This window comes from Andrena cerasifolii, chromosome 5, assembly GCF_050908995.1.
Source record: "Andrena cerasifolii isolate SP2316 chromosome 5, iyAndCera1_principal, whole genome shotgun sequence".
NCBI lineage: Eukaryota > Metazoa > Arthropoda > Insecta > Hymenoptera > Andrenidae > Andrena > Andrena cerasifolii.
In genome coordinates this window covers 6,115,647-6,136,880 of record NC_135122.1, presented here as the reverse complement: position 1 = coordinate 6,136,880, position 21,234 = coordinate 6,115,647, and the positions used below count along the sequence as shown (strand labels likewise).

The 21,234-nt window shown below is 48.9% G+C and overlaps 1 protein-coding gene across 4 annotated transcripts in view; it reads right to left on the bottom strand.

Moving 5' to 3' along the window:
* Window positions 1-21,234, bottom strand: part of LOC143369411 (kin of IRRE-like protein 3) — a 137,883-nt gene that overhangs the window by 16,985 nt on the left and 99,664 nt on the right. For all 4 annotated transcript variants that reach the window (XR_013085402.1, XM_076813291.1, XM_076813292.1 and 1 more), the window contains exons 3-5: window positions 8,399-8,582; window positions 7,688-7,823; window positions 5,633-5,841 (exon numbers count right to left, since the gene is read on the bottom strand). Coding sequence is in view for 3 of the 4 variants with exons in the window: in XM_076813292.1 (XP_076669407.1) it covers window positions 5,633-5,841; window positions 7,688-7,823; window positions 8,399-8,582 (529 nt within the window). In the remaining variant the exon portion in view is untranslated. The remainder of the gene's footprint in view (window positions 1-5,632; window positions 5,842-7,687; window positions 7,824-8,398; window positions 8,583-21,234) is intronic.

The following is a 21,234-nucleotide window of genomic DNA, read 5'->3' as shown; positions in this document are numbered from 1 at the left end:
GGGTTTTCCCAAATTAGTGCACGCGGTACGCGTTTCCTGCGATTCTGGAAGGAACGCGACCGTGGTGGCATTCGGTTAGAAGGACTCGTGTAGAGCAGTTGTTTGTTCGTCCGCTCGATATTTTCTCCAAAGCAGTTTTTGGTGTTGAAATAAACCATATTTCTTTGTTGAGTTTATTAAGAAGTGTAATTTATTACCACCCTCACGTCTCCCACCCCAGTAGCAAGAGAGATGAACTAGCAGCGCCCTTAGTACCTCCCACACAACTATTCTCCCAAGGAAGCATTGTCGCTGATCCGTTTAAACTCCAGCACGTATCAGGCGCGAAAGCATAAAGTGGCGGACCAGAGGTGAGGGATGAAAAACTCGGCCGGCCGGCGGGATGCCCTGGAATCGAATCGCGTCGTTTCTATGGCCAGTGCAGTAGCTTGCGCAGCTGTTCATTTCACGTAACAATGATTCCGAAATACGCGCGAACGAACACTCGCTGACCCATTCACAATTTCAGCCACCCTCCCTCCGCCCCCTAGCCGTTCGCCGCTTCCAACCCACTGTCCCACTGTCCCTCTTTTCCCCTCTATTACCCTTTTTACCGTGGCCGTCGGCGCTTCATAGGAAGCCGTCCGCGGGCAACGGTTGCGGGTGTAGGTGCGGACGCTGGCCACCTCCGCGTGTGCGCCGAGGCCCCCCATTTGTGTGGTTGCACAGCGTGTTCCTCCGCGGGAAAGCCTCCGCATCTGTTCCGAGCGGGCGGAGGTATTCTGTTTTGTTTTCTCTTTCGCTCGCCTCCCCAAACTCCATTCCTCGCGCTTCCCATCACTGGCCAGCGTGCACGTAGCCGTGTGATTGGCAACTCCGAATCGTCGCTAATTTTGAAATCGGATCTGACTTAGGACTCGGTTAAATACGAGCGCTCGGTGCACTAGCGCTTCCACTCACCCGCGAGTATACGCACCGCCGAGTGAGGGACGCATCTCGGTCGTGAAAAGCCTGCTAACAGTGAAGCGAGCCGGGTCAATCGCTCCGAGGGTGTTAAATTAATATAGCTGACACGACAGTCAGCGTTTGCCGGTGTCCCGCCGTGATTCCCCGCGAATTCGATTATCGACGCGTGCCCGATGAAACGAAACGGGAACGCGGGGATATCGATTATTGGAGGAAAAATTTTGCAGTCCGACTGGACGCGGTGTTTCCAGGTTGCAGCGGTATCGGGGCGCCGGCCGTTTGGAAGTTTACCGAAGACCGTGGCGGAACACGTCTGGCCGCCGTCAGCTGTACGCTTGAAAGCTACGTGGCCGGTGCATAAATCGCGCCGGTCTCTCTTGGACTTTTCAATAAATTCTGCAGGCCGGCGGTATTCGTTGCCGAACAAAGCTTCATGAATATTCGATCAGCATCGGTGCCAGTAAATTACGAGCAAACGAGCGCAACGTTGATCGAAACAAATTCATTATCGCGCGGGTGGGTGGAGGGCCGGGGCGATAAATTTTCAAAAGGCTCGGGAACGGGGGAGAAATTTGCGACCGAAGGGCCAACTTCAAAGCGGTTCTCGTCGATCCACAGTTTTATTAGGCGAGCTGGCCACACACGGGGAGGTTTTCGTGGTCTTCATCCGTCGCGTTTCAAGTCGGCGGACTTAAGGGGTCATGCTCAGTCAGGAGGCCGAAAAAAGGGTGGTCTTTGGAAATTTTTTACTCAAAAGCTATAACACATTTCTGAAAAAATCTTTTTTCTTTTTAAGGATCGCATCTAGGTGCCGTGCATCGTAATTTTTTTTAAAGTTCTATCTGTGACCGATTTATCCAACGTGATTTGTCCGTGAACTTTCGCCGTATGTTAGTGGATATTTGCAGTTTTGATCCGCCGCGGACTTTGCTCGCAGGCTTGTCCGCGACGGATGAAGACCGCGGGGAAACCTCCCCGTGTGTGGCCAGCTATTCTGGAAAGAGAGAGAGCGACTCCGACACACTTTTGAATCCGTTCAAATATGTCCCGCTGTATTATGCTCGCCCTTGCGTTCCCAGTGTTCCACGGAACGACGCTCTGTTCCCGACGATACTCCGGATAAAAGTTAATTAACGAATTCGCGCGCGATGGCTTAATTAAAGGGGACGCGGTGGGTACGCGGCGAAAATTCCCTCCGAAAACGTTGAAACAGAAATTCCTCTGACGCGGCACAAAAGACGCGAAATGTTCGTTACAGCGTCCTCGAAACTCTCTTCCTTTCTTTTTCGCTTCGCCCCTTTCGCCCCCCTGCCCCTTTGTTCGATCCGCCGTCGCCGGGCGCCTGTAAAAACAGAGGCGTTTGAAGTTTATCCGAAGAACGACTGCCAGGAATACGGTTCACCGAATAGCCGCCGTCGGACTCCAGCGTCAGCTGCGCGTTCGAAGCTGCATCCACCCCGTGCATAAATTCGCCCCCCCTCTGCTCCGCCCGCCCCGACAGGAAAAGATGTAACTTTCTCAGCGAACTTCGTTACGACTGTCTTCCTCAAAGTGAAATTCTCAATTTGGCAGACGCTAATGCAATGCACCGACTCGTATCAGATACGGTGACGCAACCGAGGGTAACTCTGTTAGCTTTGAGTCCTCGGGCACCCGCCACCAGGATTCTTACGAGAATTCTACGGTCTACTACGAACACTAGCCTTAGGGTGTCTCTTAAAATTCGACTTTTTAATTGACCGCGACCAGCGGCCGTAGCCGTGATGGAAAACACCGGTTCTCGTTGGATCACCGAAGTTAAGCATCACGGGGCGGTGTACTGGGGAAAGATGGGAGACCACCTTTCTCCCGCTGCCGCTGCTGGGACCCGAAGGAGAGAGGAGGGAAAAATGAATGACTAATTGGGCAATATAAGCAAAATGCTTGAAACGCCATCCTGTGTGAAAACACAGGAAAAACAAAAATACAAATACAAATACAAATAATTGACTGTGAGAAGTTTTTTTTAATTTGTTCCTTTTCACTTGTGGCAGGGTAAAATCTCATCTGATCGAGCTGAATTTATGCGAACGAACTTGCATTATTAAAGGAAAAACAATAAAAAAAATTTCGCAAGGGGTGTTATCAAATTTAAAAAAATCAGTATTATAAGGGACACCCTAACTAGCCTGCACCCTCGCAAATATACGCTCGGCAGAAATTACCATTGTTTGCAACGAAAGGAATAATTTTAAAAAAGCTTCCCGGCGCGGAAAAGCTCGCATCTCCCGTTGCAACCCTTCTATCGCCACTTCACGGGAGGCTGAAAGTTGGACGGAGGGCCGAGCAGCCGCGATACATTCGTATCAGCTGCTCTCTCGTTGAAGAGTGCACCTACGAAGTGCAAGTCGTCGTTGCGGCAAAGTAAACGTTCGCGTTAGGTCCGGGTAAGGGACGAGGGTGGATGGCGCGACCGGGGATGATTCAAAATTCCCGTGAGCGTTCCGATCGGCTGCCGGATCCACCGGTGCTTCCAGGCGAACTTTTCAATTCCCGCTGAAAAACTCCCAGACACTAATGCCCCTAATCAATATACGAGACGAGCCGCCACCCCCTGGCGTCTTCGTTTCCGCGACGCTTGTAAACCGCGCCGCACGCGTCTGGCAGCGTACCGCTCCCGGAGGGACCCTCCCCGAGATTCGAGCTCCAACTTGATTTCACTGGGAACGAATTACCAGGACGAGGGGCACGGAAGCGATTAATAGAAGAAAAATTTCGGTTCGCTCGTCGCTACCCCCCGAGATCGATTGGGAATCTGATTACTGGCGAACTGTGCGCCGCGGTTAAATTGCGTGCTGAGCATTAAAGGGAGGAAAGGAAACTACCTCGAGTATTTATAATCCTAGCCGTTATTTAAGAGTCGATTGACCGTCCGACGCACCCCCGGCTGGGGTTAAAAATGAGAGTACTCTGGTAATAATATCTCGTCGAGGGAGTCGTTCTATCGAAAGCGTATCTAATAGGGGAGGGTTGCCAATATCGTACCGGTCACCTAAGTCGTACCACATCGATTTAATATTCTCAGTAATTAATTAATATAAACGATATCTAGCTACAGCTGATCAAGCTGCAATATTTCCTAGTCACTTGCGTTCAGATCAGTACCAAGTATGAAATGGAACGTAAAGTATCTTCCAACGCAACCTTCTTCTATTTCTGAACTAACGAAGACACAACAGCAGGAATAAAAGGAACATCACTACGTTTCGGAGCATCCTTCCCCTCCGAAGGTTTTTGTGCAGCCGTGACCTCGACTCCATTTTTCATCTCGCCACGTCGATACGATGCTCGCGTTCCCGTTGCAATTGATATCGATAACTATATCGTCGGAGGTGAACTCTAATACGGGGCAAGAGGGATGTTTCCCTCGGTTTCGCCCAGGCGGTCCGTTTCGGGGCGGTCGAATCGATTCCGCCCGGGCCATCAGTCACCGGTGTACGCGCCGCGGTGTTTCGTAAAAAGCGATTCAAAATTGTCGGACGATGCAGCGGAGCTCGAATTGTCGATAAGGTCGAAAAGCAGGATGTCAGGACGCGGCGTTTTGAGGGAGATTGATGAGGGCTCGCGGTTGCCGGCCCCTGTGTACAGAGTTAAATTGCTGCTCGGCGGGGGGGGTTGGTAGCCGGGAACGTTAGCAGGAGGCAGGGTTTGAGGTTGGCTCGCTGCACACGCAGCTTTCCTGTCGGCCTGTCGTTAACACCGATTTATTCGTCGCTGGATGTTCTTTCGGCCTCTTTCCCGGGGGGCAAATGACCGTGTCGGGCACAAGCAACTACGTCCCGAGCAAGCCCGCCCGTAAACAACCCCCATTTCCCGCAATATCGATGTCATTTGTACTCATTTGCTCTCGTTACGCGCTGCGTGCTGCCCTTTCTTTCCGTTCCAAACGCGGCGCACGTTTCACGCTGCTTGAATCAGCGGAATAACATACGACGCTCTGCACCCCAGTCGAAGATACCTCGCGAATAAAACGGGAGAAGAAAGTATTCTCCGTACGCTGAAAGCCTCTCCTTTGGTCTGTGATGCGCGAGGAGCAGATACGCGCAGGATTTTAATCTCACGCTACATTTTAGCGCGCCGAGGCGCGCTAAAATGCGGACCTCGCGGATTCGAACTGACGCGGATGTTTCGGAATCACGGAGATTGATAACAGATCGTACCCAAACTCCGCGGAATCTCGTTAAAAAAAGTTGGAGAGTCGGAGGAACGGGGGAAAGTTTGTTCGCCGAGAGGATACTGTGATCATTCTTAAATATTAATCCTCCACACTGATCCGTATTAGTGTTAAGCACTGTTTGAACGTAACGGGGCGACTTTATAATGAGGGATGCTTTACGGCAAGCTTAACTCCCGTTTGTGTCTCCTGTAACTCGATATGGTCTGTTAAACTAGTTCGCGGGAATTAATTTCCCCCCGACGCTAATCCAGCGGACGCTGCTGAGTCGCGGGTGCGACCCGTTGAGGCGTTGCAAACGCGGAGGGAAATGTTTCAGTCGAACATCGGGCGTGGACAGTATTGTCAGGAGCCCACATAAAGGGGAGCTCGGAATAAAAGATCTCCGGTAAGATCGCAGGTTCGAATCCCATAATTACGAAAGCTTTTTCGACAGCAGCTATGGCGCAATAGGAATAAAATAGGCGTACTCACAACGCACGTCGAATCTCACTTCCGTGCTGGAGGACATGGTCGGGTTGGTGTAGGCTGGATGAATGGCGACGCACCTAATCGGCTGCCCGTACCGCGAGTGCTCCGCCATAATCTCGCAGACGCTGTAGGTTGCCCAAGTGCGGGGATTATCCACCTCCGTGGAGTTTACCTGGGGCCTCAAGGTCCTCACTTCGGTCTCGCCCACGTACCTGCGCGCATTTCCCCAACCACCCCCCCGAAAATTTGCATTTCCAATGGCCGCTCTGTAACAACTCTGCGCGGAGTGAAATCCCACGGACGCCGACCCATCTCGCTCGCTCCCGCCTCGACCTTTCTCCTTCGACAACCGCCCCTACCCTCGCGAAACCCGCCCTCCCTTTCCCTCGCTTTCTTGCCGCGCTGCGAAACCAAAGATCGGAGCAGGCAATCATCCCGGAGTTTGCCTCTCCGCTCAGCAGCCACCGAGTGTCTCGAGCCCCGGAGCGAGGATTCTGTTTCTTCCGTCGCTCCTCGGAGGATATAACGCGAGCTCGCGAGGGAACAGCGTCCCCGATGCAGAATGCGCGCGAGGATCCTCCGCTCCGATGTCATAACTTTCCCTTCGACGGACCCGGTCCCATTGGCCTGTCCGAGTTTTAACAAACAGTGGCGCGCGCGCAATAGATTCTCAAAGTCGTATCTCTCGGGGAACAAAGCACCGCGCGACAAGAATTTATACAAACGACGGCAAGAGGCGCTGGTCACATTTCATTGACTCCACTCTTTCAACCGACACTTTCAGCGACCCACCCTTGGACAGAGTCCGCGACGTAGGAGCCCCGAAATTCAGTTAGGGATGCAGCAGCAAACGGGACCAGTGTATCCGCTCCGACAATAATCGAATCGTTTGCGCGTGTCCACAGGCAATGTTAATTAGGGTAATTCCCAGCGAGAGAGAAAGAGAGAGGTTGCCCGGATTCGCAGACTGCCCCGGCACGCGACGCTCGCTGCCCGAAACTTTCGACCCCGCGTGAAAGTTTCGGCGATCCAGAGAGGCCGCACCGCTCTGTTCGCCTATAAATTAATTAACATTTCTCGCGTAGCTTATCATCCAGCGCCGAGCCGTTACCCCGCCGTTTCGTTACGTCGCCCGGGCTTTCTGTTATTCCTGCGCCTCCGGAGTGCAAGCAAACCACCCTGTAGCTCCTTAACTTCGTCTAGATACCCGGCACGGAATGGATCATGATTATTCATGGGCAGCAAGAGCAGCGCCGCTACCATCGGCAAGATCCACAAGGTGCATTACGGGCCAGGATGTTCGCGCAGGGAAAACTAACCGTAGTCGCTTCCAGCAAATGAGAGAGCGAGGGAGACAGACGTGCGGGACCGCTTCGCGTTATATCGGCGTGCCTCCGCGACGAACGGATAACGCGAATAACGTCCCTTTTCGGAATAATAGCTCGGGAGCTCGACAAGAGCCCTCGGTCCAGCTTCTTTCCGACGCTCGTTAAAGCCGCGGTTACGATTCATAAAGCCTCCCTCGTTCCCGTCGCGAGCACACCGCCGGAGGATTCAATTTAAAAATTAGATCGGATCCGTTTCTACGCTCGTCCTCGGAGCTCGTCGATTTATCCGACCGAGACGCGGGGGTATTTAGCCGACAGTCGTTCGATTCCCGTGCAACTCCAAGTAATTACAGTGGCAATCGCTCGATTGCGGGGGAAGCCCGTCCACCCCTTACGGATGTCGGCGCGAAAGACACGGGCCGGAATTAAGTTGTCCAAAGTCCGCGACGAAATCGACTCGGTGCCAGCTAATCGAATCAATCTCGAAAAGGAGCGGCGACGATCGAGCGACGCAATTCCGAGGGGCGTTCAAAGCGTTTCTTTTAAAAAGCCACCGCCATTACTCCGGCCCTTCCCGGGGCAGCGTAGCCGCGATCGATCCAGCGATCGGTTTAGGGATCGACTCTCGTCCGTGTCCGTTTCTTCCGCCGTAGGAAGGTCGAGGCGAGAGGGGTCCGCGGTGAGCGATATTAAAGTTGTACGGAATCTACACAGTGCAGCGATTACGAACCATTTAATTAGAGGCGAAGGATTCCCATATCGCGCTCTGCAAGTGAGCGTAGCGATCTCACCTTCTCGAGCTGTCACGTTGCTGCCAGGTAGAATTAAACGGTCCGCGTATTCTATCTGCGGTCGCTGAGGGCTGACTGGAACCAGAAAATCGGCGGGGGTTAATTTGGGCCGCCAGATACCCGGAGACACGCGACTCTACGTTCCACGGAGCGTCGATTATTAATCCTTGCGTTCAACTGGTCCTCGTCGATTGCCTTTGTTGGACCAATCGATCGCGATGCTCGCCGGCGCGATGTTCTTATGAAAATTCGATTACAGGCAAGCTGCACCGCGGTGTTCCGACTAGACGAGCGCGAGAGAAATAAAAGTAGATCTGCCCCCTCCCCGATTCTAGCAAATACTCGTCCGCGTTTATCAACTCAATTTCGCCAGTTTGCGCCGGTATTACGAATATACAGGGCCGCGGTATCCGTTCCCCAGGCGAGTGGTGCGTTAACCTCGGCACAATGGGAATAATGGGGATGAAAAGCGACTGGGGGTGGCTTCGGTGAACGCGGCAATTCGCCCGGCAGAGTGCATGGCAGTCGAATGCAAACAATCAGCAGTAAAATTGATATCTTATTATCCGATGTTTTGTAGATCGGCTGTGTACCCTACTGTCGCTTTTCATCGAATCAGGGGAGCCAGCGGAATTAAGCTGAAAGTTCACCTCTGACGACCAGCCTGGCCGGCTCGGATGCCAACGCGTCCTGCGTGGTGAAATCACTGGCTGTCACCTGGCACTGCCACAATCCGTCGTCGAACTCCAGGGTGGCGGACCTCACCCACAGGGAACAGTCTCCGTTGTCCGGGGAGCCAACCCACTCGTACTTCTTCAAGTGCATCCCGATTGGCTGTAACAATTCGGATTCGTTGAGTTCTTGTTACACAGGTTGCCAATCAATCCACTAGCCACCCGACATTCCCTTACTTTGACCCACTTTGTTACTCGGATATCCCCTGAATCCACCCCAATTCTGTCCCCTTCGCTTCCAACCCCTTCATCCCGCTCGCCCTGACCGACGCAATTTCGCCCACATTCCGGCTGCACGGTGTTTCCCGCGGTAAAAGTACCTCGAGCGAGTCTCTAAGTGGTTAAGTAGATACGTAGTCAGCCGCACGTGGTCGAGGCTGACCGTTCCTACGGCGCGACTACTTGATCGCGAAGTTACTTGACTGTCGTTGGAAGCTTATTTTCTGCAAGCTCCAATTTGTAGTATTTGAACTTTGGGGAATAATTAGAATGACAGGGTGGATATTTTTGCACGGAACATCAATGTGTTTAGGTCTGAACTGAGTTCTTAGAGTTCTCTACATGGTAGGATATAATAATTTCTTTTGAAGTTTACTTGTTCAGTTACGTCTTCAATTTTTATTTTTATTTTATTTTATTTTGTTTTTGGTGTTTCTGTGGTTTATAACCTCAAGGAAAATAAATAAATAAATAAATAATAAGAACTCAAGGTTTTAGTTAGAAGTATCGCAAGTATTGAAGGGGTTTCGAGAGTCCATAGGGTCGGAGAGGCGATTACGAGAGAGCTATTCGTCAAAACGAATAGGTGAAAAATTTAGTTTCACCGATTCTCTTCAAATATACAGCATTTGCCAATAACCTTGCAAAAACAAAGTATACTAAATTTCAACGGCCTATATCAAATAGTTTTCGAAATATTTAATGTTAAAATTTCGAAAATTCAAACAAAATCGGCTGACGCGTCATCACTTAAACTGTAATATCTCGGTCATTTTTAAAGATAATGCCACCGTCTTGGGTTCATTTTAAAGCTGAAGGAATGCTTTCTCAAAATATATATATAGAATATTTTGTTTATTGTTAATAAACTTAACAGTAATCGATGTCAAAGTTTTAAATCGTGATTTGACGTCGTTCCCACCCCAGTCCGGCTTGGAAAAAATACCATTCGATTCGTTAAGTCTTCAACTAATAAATGCCTGTTTCAAAAAAGTGGAGAGATTTTGGGAACAGTTAATAAAAAAATTGTTTTCGCAATGCTATCGACAAATGCTGTAATTTTGAAGAGAATCGGTGAAACTGAATTTTTCACCTATCCGTTTTGACGCGGAATAGCTCGAGAGTGTGCGTTCGCATGTGTAAAGATGAGTGCTTAGTAATCACCAATGCGAGGGTCTTTGGAGACCGCAGAGTTGTGGGAGAGTTCTGTGAGTTCTTGAAGATTGTTCAGAGAGTCTAGCGGGCACTGTTACAGGCTTAGCTAGTGTAATAGTAAAGGATCATTAAATTTACCCCAACTGTTCTACCACCGTGGCTCACCGCCGTTTACATACTCGGAGGCCCTCGAAGCTAGCTTCCACGATATTTCTCGCGCGGAAGTTCGGGGCAAATCAAAGGCACAAATCAAAAATGGCCCCCGCAGAGCCCGACAGACAATGGCCAGCGTATGTCAGCGGTTTGGGCGATCGTTTAATCGACGAACGAAGGGACGTCGATGGTTCCCCTCGTTACCGGAATCCTCTCAAGCACTCCCCTCACTTTCTCCACCTCCCCGGCCCGGTTCCGTCGGCCCCAGCTAGCGCGTTTCCTTCGAAATGAATCATCGGCTCCGGGGTTCGAGCCGCTCTTCTCTTCTTTCTCGTAGATTAATTCGCTCCCCAGGCTGGAAAGTGCGGCCCTAGCAAGTTTCGCAGTCATAATGTGGCCGTAATTCAAGGATCGATCCTCCACGGTGCCCATATAATCTATCCCCTCGTTCTACTCAACCACCCCCCTCTCGACTCGTGGTGTTTTAGAGGCCCGTTCCCACCCCCCGCCACCTATCGCCCGGCGGGCTATCGGGGCCACCGTTATACGCCTTGTACATTACCCGCGCAAAACTGGATCACGGGATTCGGGTTTCAGCCCCTCCCCTCCCGCTCGCCAGGAAAAATCTCGTCGTTCGTCATTTAAGGCCATTAGCCGGTTAACGAGTTTTCGTAATCCCTGGCCGACTGGCCGCCCCATGGAAATCCTCCTTGAGTTAGGTCTTGCCTCCGGAAATTGCCATTTTTTTCGGCCAAGGTTCGCTTTAACCGCCTCCCGCGAGCCGTGCGCTCTTCCAACGGCTGCTCCGCACTGTCCCCGAGGCGAACGTTCGCGGTGCGAGAACCAGGAGGTTGCCGAGATGTTCCTCCGAAGTGGGAAGTTGTTGAAGCTAATTGTCAGCAGGGTCGTTTTAATCCAGAAGCGCGTCAGCTCGCGCGGGATCTCGCGGAAGCGGGCGCAGCCGCTCGCCGAGAGGACATAGATTTTTGTTACCTACATCCGGACTGTGTTCCCGGGGAATATATTAGTAATGAACGCGACACAGTTCCCGCGGGAGCGTGCAGTTTATCGTTTCAGCGGCAGAGACAATAATACAATGGGAAATCCTCGCGATGATTATTTGCGCGGAGCGCGGGTGGAGGCGAAGAGGGAGGCAGGCGCCCCCAGGACAAGAAGAATAATGAGTTGCCGTTCGCGTTGACGTTCGCCGCGTTCACCGCGTTCACCGCGTTCACCGTCGCGAGACGAAGCGACGCGTACGCAATTACACGGATATTAGCGTCTTACCCGCTACTGGTGTTCGTCTCCCCGACGATTTTTCACGCCAAACTCCGAGGAACAAATTTCAGTATCGTAAACTGGGGGAACATTGGCAGCTAATTAACACGCAGAGTGCTAGACCATATTTTTTCCCGAATACACATTAATTGAAACATAAATGTCCGTGACAGGGCATGTACAGTTTTCTTAAGCGTCATGGAAGAAGTAAATAAGAGAGAAAGGAATTTCAATACACGAAAGTTACATAGTTACATTTTTCTCGATCTTTTTCTCTTGGTTTTGCCGTATTTGCGAATGAATAGAGGGTCAGATCGACTTGAAAAAATTACAGGATGTGTAAAACATGTGCCATTTCGGGACAAACCTCTGATATGGTCCGCACAAATTCGAGATTTTCATAAAAAAATTAAGAAGTCACCGGATTTTGGTACCGCATCATCATTATTTGTTATGCATTTTCTATAACATTCACTAAAAATGATAATTTTTATATTATATAGCAAAATGATCCAAAAACATGCTCCAACGTCCCGCCAGTTTCCTTTGGCGCCCCTGTGGACTTTGAATTTGAATGAAAAAGTGAAGCACCGACTAAGCAACAGGATGTCACTGATCGATTTAAATATTTAAACAACATGAAGCAACAGTCATCCAGGACGAGGGCTCGCGACAAGAAAAACAGAGTTGCTGGCGGGGGAAGTGATTTAAGTGTCTCCACTGGAGCGTGCGGGGGGAGAGGATCAGAGGGCAAGTCAGCGTCACCGGTGTCATTCATTTAAAGGATTAAAATCCGCGCGCGCTCGGCTGGCGGGAATATACGAGCGTTCACTTACTTAACGGAAAGGGCCCTTATTCTGCTTCCCTTTTCACCCCTCGTGCCAGTCGTGTCTCGGCCGTCTTCGTCCCTCAGGCAGAGCATCCACCTTTCCACCTTTTCCCCGGCCCGCTGTGTTCTCGGGAGAGGGCCGCGACCAGCAATCAGCGTAATGCACCCGCAGACACACCCCGCCCTCGCCTGCCGCCCCCGTCTTTCCTTCTCTGTCCACAGAATCCCGCGCCTACGCTCACACGCGGCGCGCGCGAGCAAACGGCCAGGATACACACCCCCTGGGCCAAAGGCCCTGATAACACCGCTCAGCGGACCGGCGAGCGGCTCGAGCGATGCAGACGCAACGGCAATCTCTTCGAGAGCAACGAAATAGATCGCAGGAGCGGAGGATCGATGCCACGGGAAGCGAGAGCTGAGAACAGAGAGAGCCGCTCCCCCACCCTTCCGGCCTAGAGACGCGCGGACTGACTCTCTATCTCTTGTTCTCGGACTTTCATCCCCAACCCCTGGCTCGCGGGGCGAGTAGCAGCTAGGCAACCAGCGAGCACCAGCTCCTTTCGCTCGGCGAAAAAGTTGTTAACTTGGAGATTCATCGCCGACTCTTTCGGGGCAGGGGCATGTCCGTTTGGTAGGAGGGGGCTGGGTTCGGTTGTTCATCCGCGAGCCGCGAGCCACTCTTTCCCGGCTGGGCTTGCGGCGGCTTGAACGAGCGTAAAAGGCGCAGCAGAGGCTCCCCCTCGTCGGCATCTCTCCACAGAGGTAAAAAGAGGCTAGCAAGAAAGCCGGATAAGAGGGTGCAGGCAGACGGAGGAGGAGGGAGCTCTCTGGTAATCCGGTGAAGGCGATTCCGTACACCTATTTCGCTAAAGTGATTTCGTGCCTTCGAAGGATTCGACGTCTCTCCTCACGGAATCACACCGCGTCCCGTCGAGCGTTGCCGGTTGCTCTTTCGCCACCCCTCTCCCGCGGCCAACCCCCCGGCTTCTATCGCCCGGGAAAAGTGCATCTCGTAAAGCTCCGGCGCATGTCCCGTTCGTTTCTAATTCCGGTATTACGTACCGCGCTGCTTCTCGAACGGGAAATCCTTTTTTAAACCGTCGTAAGCCGAACGAGCGCGACTCGCCTCGGGACGTTTAATCGGCCGAGGCGTAGCTACGCGCGCTCGTAACCTCCCTACGAGGACTCTTCGGCTACCTCTTCCTTCTATTCCCGTCGGAAATACCGTGAAAGTGAACGTTCGAGGGGGCGGCAGACGCGACTTTTTACCGGAACATTTCTCGGTCCATTTACAGCGCATAACATCGGGAGCGGGGGGCACGTCCGTCGGCGGCGGCGCTCAGTGGGCCGGATTTAAAATTTGGCGCCTTTTGGGTCTTTTTTTTTAAAGATATCGGAAGAAAATTCGCGCGATAAAATAGGAAAAAATTATTCCTTTCGAGTGATGTATAATTTAATATTTTATAAATTTATTTATTTATTTTTCAATTTTTTTAAACTTATTTTGATAGAAAAAAATAATTCTGTTTATTTGGTACCTTATTTAATACCCTATTCAGTATTTTAAATGAGTTCGGGAAACTTTTCGTTTCCAAGTTATAAGCAAAAGTCGAATAATAAGTGAATGCGTATTAAACAGTAATAATTTGTAAAGTAGGACGAAGTAGGATGTGGTTTTTACATAATCATGTAGAGGAGGGTGTACTGAAAATATTCCAATTGGTTAGAAGTTGGGACTCGCTGAGACTTGAAAGATATTCCTTGTCAATTTTAAAAAATCTCAGAAATTTCCTCACTATATTCAGAATTATTTTTCAACACATCATTTACATTAATTACTAATAGCAGATGATGTTTAGCGCAAAAAATGGTCTTTAATTTAAACAAAACAATATTTAGCTGCATTCACTTATTATTCGACTTTTGCTTCTAAATTGGAAACAAAAAGTTTTCCGAACATTCCATTTAAACTACTGAAAAGGGCATTAAATAAGGTACCAAATAAACATAATTATGTTTTTTCTATCACAAATAAGTTTAAAAAAAATGAAAAATAAATAAATAAATAGATGTAAAAAATATTAAATTATACATCATTAGAAAGGAATAATTTTTCCTTATTTTTTGGCGCAAATTTTCTTCCGATATCCTAAAAAATAGACCCAAAATGCGGCAAATTTTAAATCCGGCCCACCGTGCGGCGTCTCGATAGCCGACCCGGAAGGAAGCGCAAAGAACGCGCGGTAGAACGTGGACGATGGGGACGAAGGGTGTTCGTGGAGTGGAAAGGCGCCCAAGGGAAGGGCTGGCCGTCGTAAACAAGAGTAGCTCGGATCTCCCGAGAAAATTATCCCGGTCGTTATTTACATCTTTCATAAATATTCACTCCCGAGGAGGGTAACTGAGAAAGAAGAATCGCCGGGCGTCGGCCGGAGGGTTGAAGGCGAGGGAAAGAGGGAGCGAGGAGAGACGCGGTTCAACAGGAAGTAACGAGAGACCGCGAGGGGTATAAATCTTGAGGCTTTCGGAGGCGATCTCGTTTCAGGATCACCTACTGCGAAAAGGGTTGCTCGCTTGCTACTCTAGACGGTAATATGATATTCCTGCCATCGAAACGGAGGCTTTGCTTAGCCGCAGCCCTGTTCGAACATTCTTTCATCGGTCGCCTTTCATTTGGAGTAATTAAGGGGGTAATTAACCTCGTGTAGTAATTTTCGCCGTTTCAAGCATTTTATTCGCTCCGCGTCAAAATTAAAGGAGCACTATAATTTTCCGAACATTTTGGTCATTTTTAAATGCCTGTATCTCTGCGAAAAATGGTCGCAAAAACTGTTTAAAAAAAGCATTTTAACGCTTCAAGTTTCTAGCTTTTTAACCAAAGCCTTTAAGTACAATAAATCCACATTATATTCGCATATTACAATAATACCATAGAACGCGAAATGCTTGAAAATAATTTTCCTAGAGCTGATGACAGCCGTTCATAGCGACTGGAGATAGCCGTGACTTCTCCCAGGGACACCTTTTCCCTTTGAATCACGCGATACGCATATCTAGGGTAAAGTTCTGTACACTGCCAGCTGCCCCGTCGATGTAGGGCAAACGCACCAATAAATGAACACTCAAGGCTAATGAATGAACACTTTTATAAAATTATGTTTGCAGCGCGATTGATTCCACGTGCTGCAAAAATTGTATTGGATATGCAGCAAGAAATTAAAAGAGGTTTCTATTTAATTAGTTGCTTATTTTAATAACTTATTTTACATATTTTAATACAAAATGTCCATTCACTGGCACGTGTTCATTTATTGGTAAATCCACCCTATATGTATACCTTCTGGTTTGTCCAAGCAAGTGCGACTAAGCTGGTCGGAACGCGGTGTCAGGCAAACCGCCTGTAACCTGTGCATATATCTAATATTTGCATTGTCGTTTCCCAATGTCCACGGAAAATGCGCGGGTCTAGCAGGATGGAGCTATTCCCCCAACTCCCAGAAAGTCGATGCCGATGATAAACAGAGAAACGTCACTATTGATACACACGGATGCCCGAGATCCCTCCCCCCGAATCGATATCACCGATGAGCACACAAAGGGGAAAAGCTTACTCCTGAAAGACCGTTAGGCAAACGCCACGGTTCCGCCGAAATGATCGCGGAACGTTGCAAGTCGAGCCACGAGCAAATGCAATTCCCCGAGGCAGAAACGGTGGAAATTATTTCAGCTCTCGTGGCTCCCGTTTCCGCCTACTTTTTCCATCAATTCTTACCCGCGGAAACGGATGTGTACTTCAAGATAAATATAATCGCCCGTTTCGCGGAGCCTGCCGGAAGCTCCCGCGTTTTCCAGCCCCTCTTTCAATTCGCGCGTTCGCCTTACTCCCCCGGGAAAAAGACAAGATTCCTTCGCTCATCGACGCACGGCAGAGAAAATTCCAAGTCGCAAATTACCCGAGGTGGTAAAGAGAATTAGCTTCTGAGGGACTGGTTCAGCAAGGGTTTAGAGTTATAGGACCGTTTATGTAATAAGATAGTTTTCGAAAACTGATCAGCAGGAAGTAATTTGGAAAGGAATTGCTTCGCACGTCCCTGAACAAGGTTTCGGTCATTCCTTCACAGATTCTCAGTTCCAAGCTGTTTAAGGGTACTAAGCAGTCGTTTTAAGGGTACTAGGCAGTCGTTTTTTTTGTAGAAAACGAAGCATTTCTGTTCCAATTAATTACAAAGAAATAAATTGAAGCTGAGGCTTGTTCTTTGACACAATATTTATTAACATCGTAAGCTCTAACAAAAAACATTTTTATTTAGCCAAAAATATGCATTATCTATAGTTCCATCTGTTGCGTCATATATAATGCATATTTTTTACTAAACAAACGTGCTTCTTTTTAAAGCTTATGATGATAACAAACTTTGTGCCAAAGAACAAGTCTGAGTTTCAATGTAGTTCTTTATAATTAAATGAAAAAGGAATGCTTCATTTTCGACAAAAACCACTGCCTAACAAGGGAAGATCCCGAATCCGTAAATTCAAAAAAAATCTGAAACTTTGTGAATATGTAGGGGATTTTCTACTGATTACAACGCAATTTTTGTTTGCTGCCCAAATTCACTCGAACGGGGTGAAATTAACCCCTAAAAATTCGGCTACTTTCCGATTTTGTGTTATAACTTACGAACTGTAAGAGATAGAAAAAAAGTTTCAAGCCAAAAGTTACTTCTTTTCAATAGATCTAGCATTTGGTAAAACAAATATTTTACAGTTCACGATTTATAACCCAAAATCAGAAAATAACCGGATATTCAGGGGTCAATTCTACCCCCTCAGAGTGAATTTGGGCAGCAAACAAAAATTGCGGTGTCATCAGGAGGAAATCCCCTACGTATTCACAAAGTTTCAGAATTTTTTGAATTTTCGGTTTCGGAATCTTCCCTTGTAAGTAGTAGGGTGCTCATAACTCAACATTAGGACTTTACTTCCATTTATATCCCTGCCAGTTTCACTCCGAATGTTCTCCACCATCGACTGAGGAGGCGCCGACATTTCACACCGAAATCCCCGAAAAATCGCGAATAAATCTTAATAGCGAAACTGTCTGGCGCTGCATCGAGCCTCGCAAGACCTGTCCCCGAAGACGCGCGAATCGATAATGAGGATGGATTCGCGGGAGCAAAAAATGTATTTGCCCCGCGCCACCGGTCGGGAGGTTGCATTTAGAGCCCGTAAATCGCCACGACTGCCACGGGCGAGCAGCTACTCTCGCGATCAATCGATGATTACTTCCCGCAGGAATGTCGAAACGTTGCATTGAACAGGCTGGGAGAAAAAAAGCGGGGCAGAGAGCTATCGGGTCATCCTGCAAGTAACGCGGCTTCCTTCGTTCAACCCTCGACCAACCCTTTCACCATCTAACGACTTTCCTATACACTTTTCCAAGGACTCCCTTGAATATCTACACACGAATATTAGCGCGCAACCTTTTGAAAGAACCACTCCACCACCCCTCCGATAATACCGCCCCCTCAATTACCCCTCCTCAGCGGTTCCCCTTCGAAACAATCTCGAGGACCGCCTAGCCTCGAACCCGATCGTTTTCGGCTAATTACTCGGATTAATTATACATTCGCCGTCGACGGAGGAGCCGAGAGGGTGAGTCGACAGGCGTGTACGGTCCTTTGTGTCCGAATAACAGCACCGCGAGAGACAGGGCGAGGGAAGAAGGCTAGAGGGAAAGAAACGAAGTGGTCTCGGTTTCAGCGATGCCTCTGGGGGTAAACAGAAGGGGGAGAGGGGGTCGCGCACAAAGTGGACGGATAAGTGGCGGTCGAGTGGTCGCCGGTCGCTTTCGAAATTTATCATTTAATCTTTCCGCGTGGCATTCGCGGCATTGTGGTCTTGGACGGTTGCGTCGCCCGCGGCTAAATGCGTTTGGAGAGACTCCACCGACTAGCCCCGCGCGCTCCTCCCGCTGTACGCTTTGCCTATACACTTCGCGCGCGAACACACGCGTACACCGGGGCGCAGCGTCCGCGCGCGCACACAGGCGGTTATATAAAAGCGGTGCGTGCATTAATTTGCATATTAATTCGCCGAGAGTAATCCAGTTTAATGACATCTGGATTAGGGGAGATGTCGTCGGGAGACACGCGCCCGCGCGCAACAACGCTCGCGCCTGCCAGCCGTTTTAAGAATATCCCCTGGGCGTATAAATACGTTTTCATAATCATTCCGGCGTTGTATTATAGGGGCTTCAACGGCCCCGTTGCACGCGCCTCGTTCTGACCAGTTTTACGGCCACGCGTCGCCCGTTTTCCACCGTCAATTTGAATATTAATTCCCCAGGGTGTGAACCGGGTTAATGGCATCAGGATTAGAGAGGACGCGGGGCGGCGTGCCGGGTTGCGTCAATTATCGACGCGACGCGGGCGGTCAGCTTTTTTTTAAGCGTGCGGCGTCGTTCTAACGAAACGATGGCTTCGAGGAACCGGAGGAGAGTCTCTCTCTCTCGCCTCTGCTTCGCCGAGATTAGTGGAAGGAGGGAGAAAGGGTGACGTCTTAGCGTCAAAGGAAGCTTTTCAATCGCTTCAAGAAGCGACGTCCTCGCGCGCACGCGACCGTTCGTCAGAGAGCCTCTCCCACAAAGCTAGGAGCTTCGTATTCTGTCTTCTTTGGTGCCCGCGGCCGTTGTTCCGCTTAATTACTCGCGTTTACAGGCCCGCGGATGGCGAGCGAACGCCGCCACGCCGATTGTCCATCCTCCTTCTGACAGGCGCTTGTTCATCGGCGCAAACAGAAGGGCGGAAGAAGGGAACGCGTTCAAAATACGCGTGTAAAAAGAAATTGCATTCAAGAGGGAAGCTCGGTCCAAGGATTTCTCCGCGTCTGGCGGGTTCGCCGCGTCTCGTTCACCCCTTCACTCACCCCCACTCGCTCTGTCTTTCTCTCTCTCGACGAAGCGTTGTAACGACTTCAATTTAGAGGCGCATTTGCAGCGGCGAAGCAACTTTTTTCGACGCGCATAAGCGTCGCGAGTTGGCCGCGAGGGTGAAAGAGGACGGAGAAAGGGTGGAAAGGAAGTCGAAGGCGGGGCCGGATGCCGGTGGACGGGACGTGGACGCGCCCGGAGAAAAGAAGAAGCGCAAGAAACCCGACGGAAACGAGCCTGAACGCCGCGTTTAACTGCACAATTGCCGTAATAAAATCGTCTGCCGTTAAATCTTCCGAAAGAGACGCCGCCGTCCCTCCCTGCTTCCCTTTTCTTTTTATCAGAGACCTCCCACGGACGCGTTAACGCGCTTGTTTATTCCGGAACACTACGAGCGATACCGGGGCGGTCTAAAAACCGTCGATCCTCCTCTTGCTACGTTAATGTCACGGCAAAGAAGCGTCCCGATCGGGGACATTTTTCTGGGGAAATTGCAGGGCGGGGCAGAGATACCTTGCACATTATAGGGTAATTCTCGTAGAGATGGACCGATGAGAGAGAAGGGCCAGTTGAGGATTTTTCAAACGAGGGTAAAGGACACAATTACTGCCACCTACGCAATTACTGTCACCCTAAGGTGTTTTACTTAAAATCACGAATAAATCTTGTGAAATGATGCATAAAAAAAATTTAGCATACAATTGAAACTGTAATTTATACAAAAAAAACAGCCCTTAATTTTTTCTTCGTTAATTCGGATGAAACGATCGAACATTTTAAGCGGATATTAGGAGAGTGAAAACGATGACTTACTAGCAAAAGAGTACTGCATTGTGTTGTGGCATAAGGCTTTATATATGCACATTTAAATTTCTCACATCAGCAGCTCTCAAATCAGATGCAGACGCAAACTTTGACGTACATTCTACATATTCGGGTTGTTAAACGCATAGATAAAAGCATGGTTTCGGATTCTGATATATAAATATGAGCACCGTTTCATTAAAATTGACAAGTGACAATTATGGAAAGTCGCAGACCTTTATATATCAACATATACAAATAAAAAACACGAAGATATTTTTTTGTTGTCAAATAGAAGATTTTAAGAGAGTCAGGCAATACAAATTTTAAAGTTGAAAAATAAGGACCACCCTAGGCCACATGTACTCAGTAGCGGTGGACCCATAGCGTCTTCGTGCACATAACTTAAATTTTCATTAAATGCAAGTAAAAGGAATTTACATTACAGAGCTTTCAGATAGTGCTGAAGAAGGGACAAATGAGATGCATATTTCAAGTGAAAATGGTTATGAAGACTGGAACAAAAACATGTGTGATTATTGTGGGAAAGAAACAGCACAATCAATAAGTATTTAATAATTATAATAATATTAGAAATAGAATTAATCTTTTTTTGTTTACCGAAACAATTTTTTCGATAAAAATAATTTTACCACGTACCAAAATTATTATTTACTTATTTCCGTAGCATCCGCCTCCTGTTTATAAAGATATTCTGCTGTGATCATTACACGTCCTAGAAAAGATAGTTCGCTACACGAACTGATAAGTCTAATATTCAGTAATTTTGAAATATTTAAGCTTGAGACGATTTTACAAATGTGCAGCGCTTCGAAGCAGGCAAATGAAAGAAGACGCGTCCTCCCTATTTGTCAAGTCGTCGCGGCGAAGAAGGAAGCACGATGAAACGCGGACGGTAAGAAGAAAAGGATTAGGGGCAGTTAGGTGCCTTCCGAAATTCATAGGGCGCGGCGAAAAGTATTTTCCTCGTGACCCGGGTTGCCGGAAAGCGTAATTTGCTGGCGTGAACGCCACGAAAAATTGCGGCTCTTGACCCGGCCGACAATGCGCCGAGTAAAGCGTGCCTCTGTACGACTGTAGCGGATACGTATTTTAATTCGGGGTCGCTCGCTCTGCCCGTGTCGCGTTCAACAATTTCACAAGCAGCTTGCGATGCCACGCCGTGCCGAGCTTTTCTTGCACTCCCGCGACTTCTGCACGGATTCGTTACGCGCGCTACTTTATCTCGACAGCGATTCACCATGTCCTTCGAGCTGAAGTGGGAATCCCAGTTTTTGGGCTAACACACAGCAAAATTAGGGAATTTTTTTTTAAGAAACTAGCGATCCGATTTATCTAAAATTTTTACCATGTTTTGATGCATCT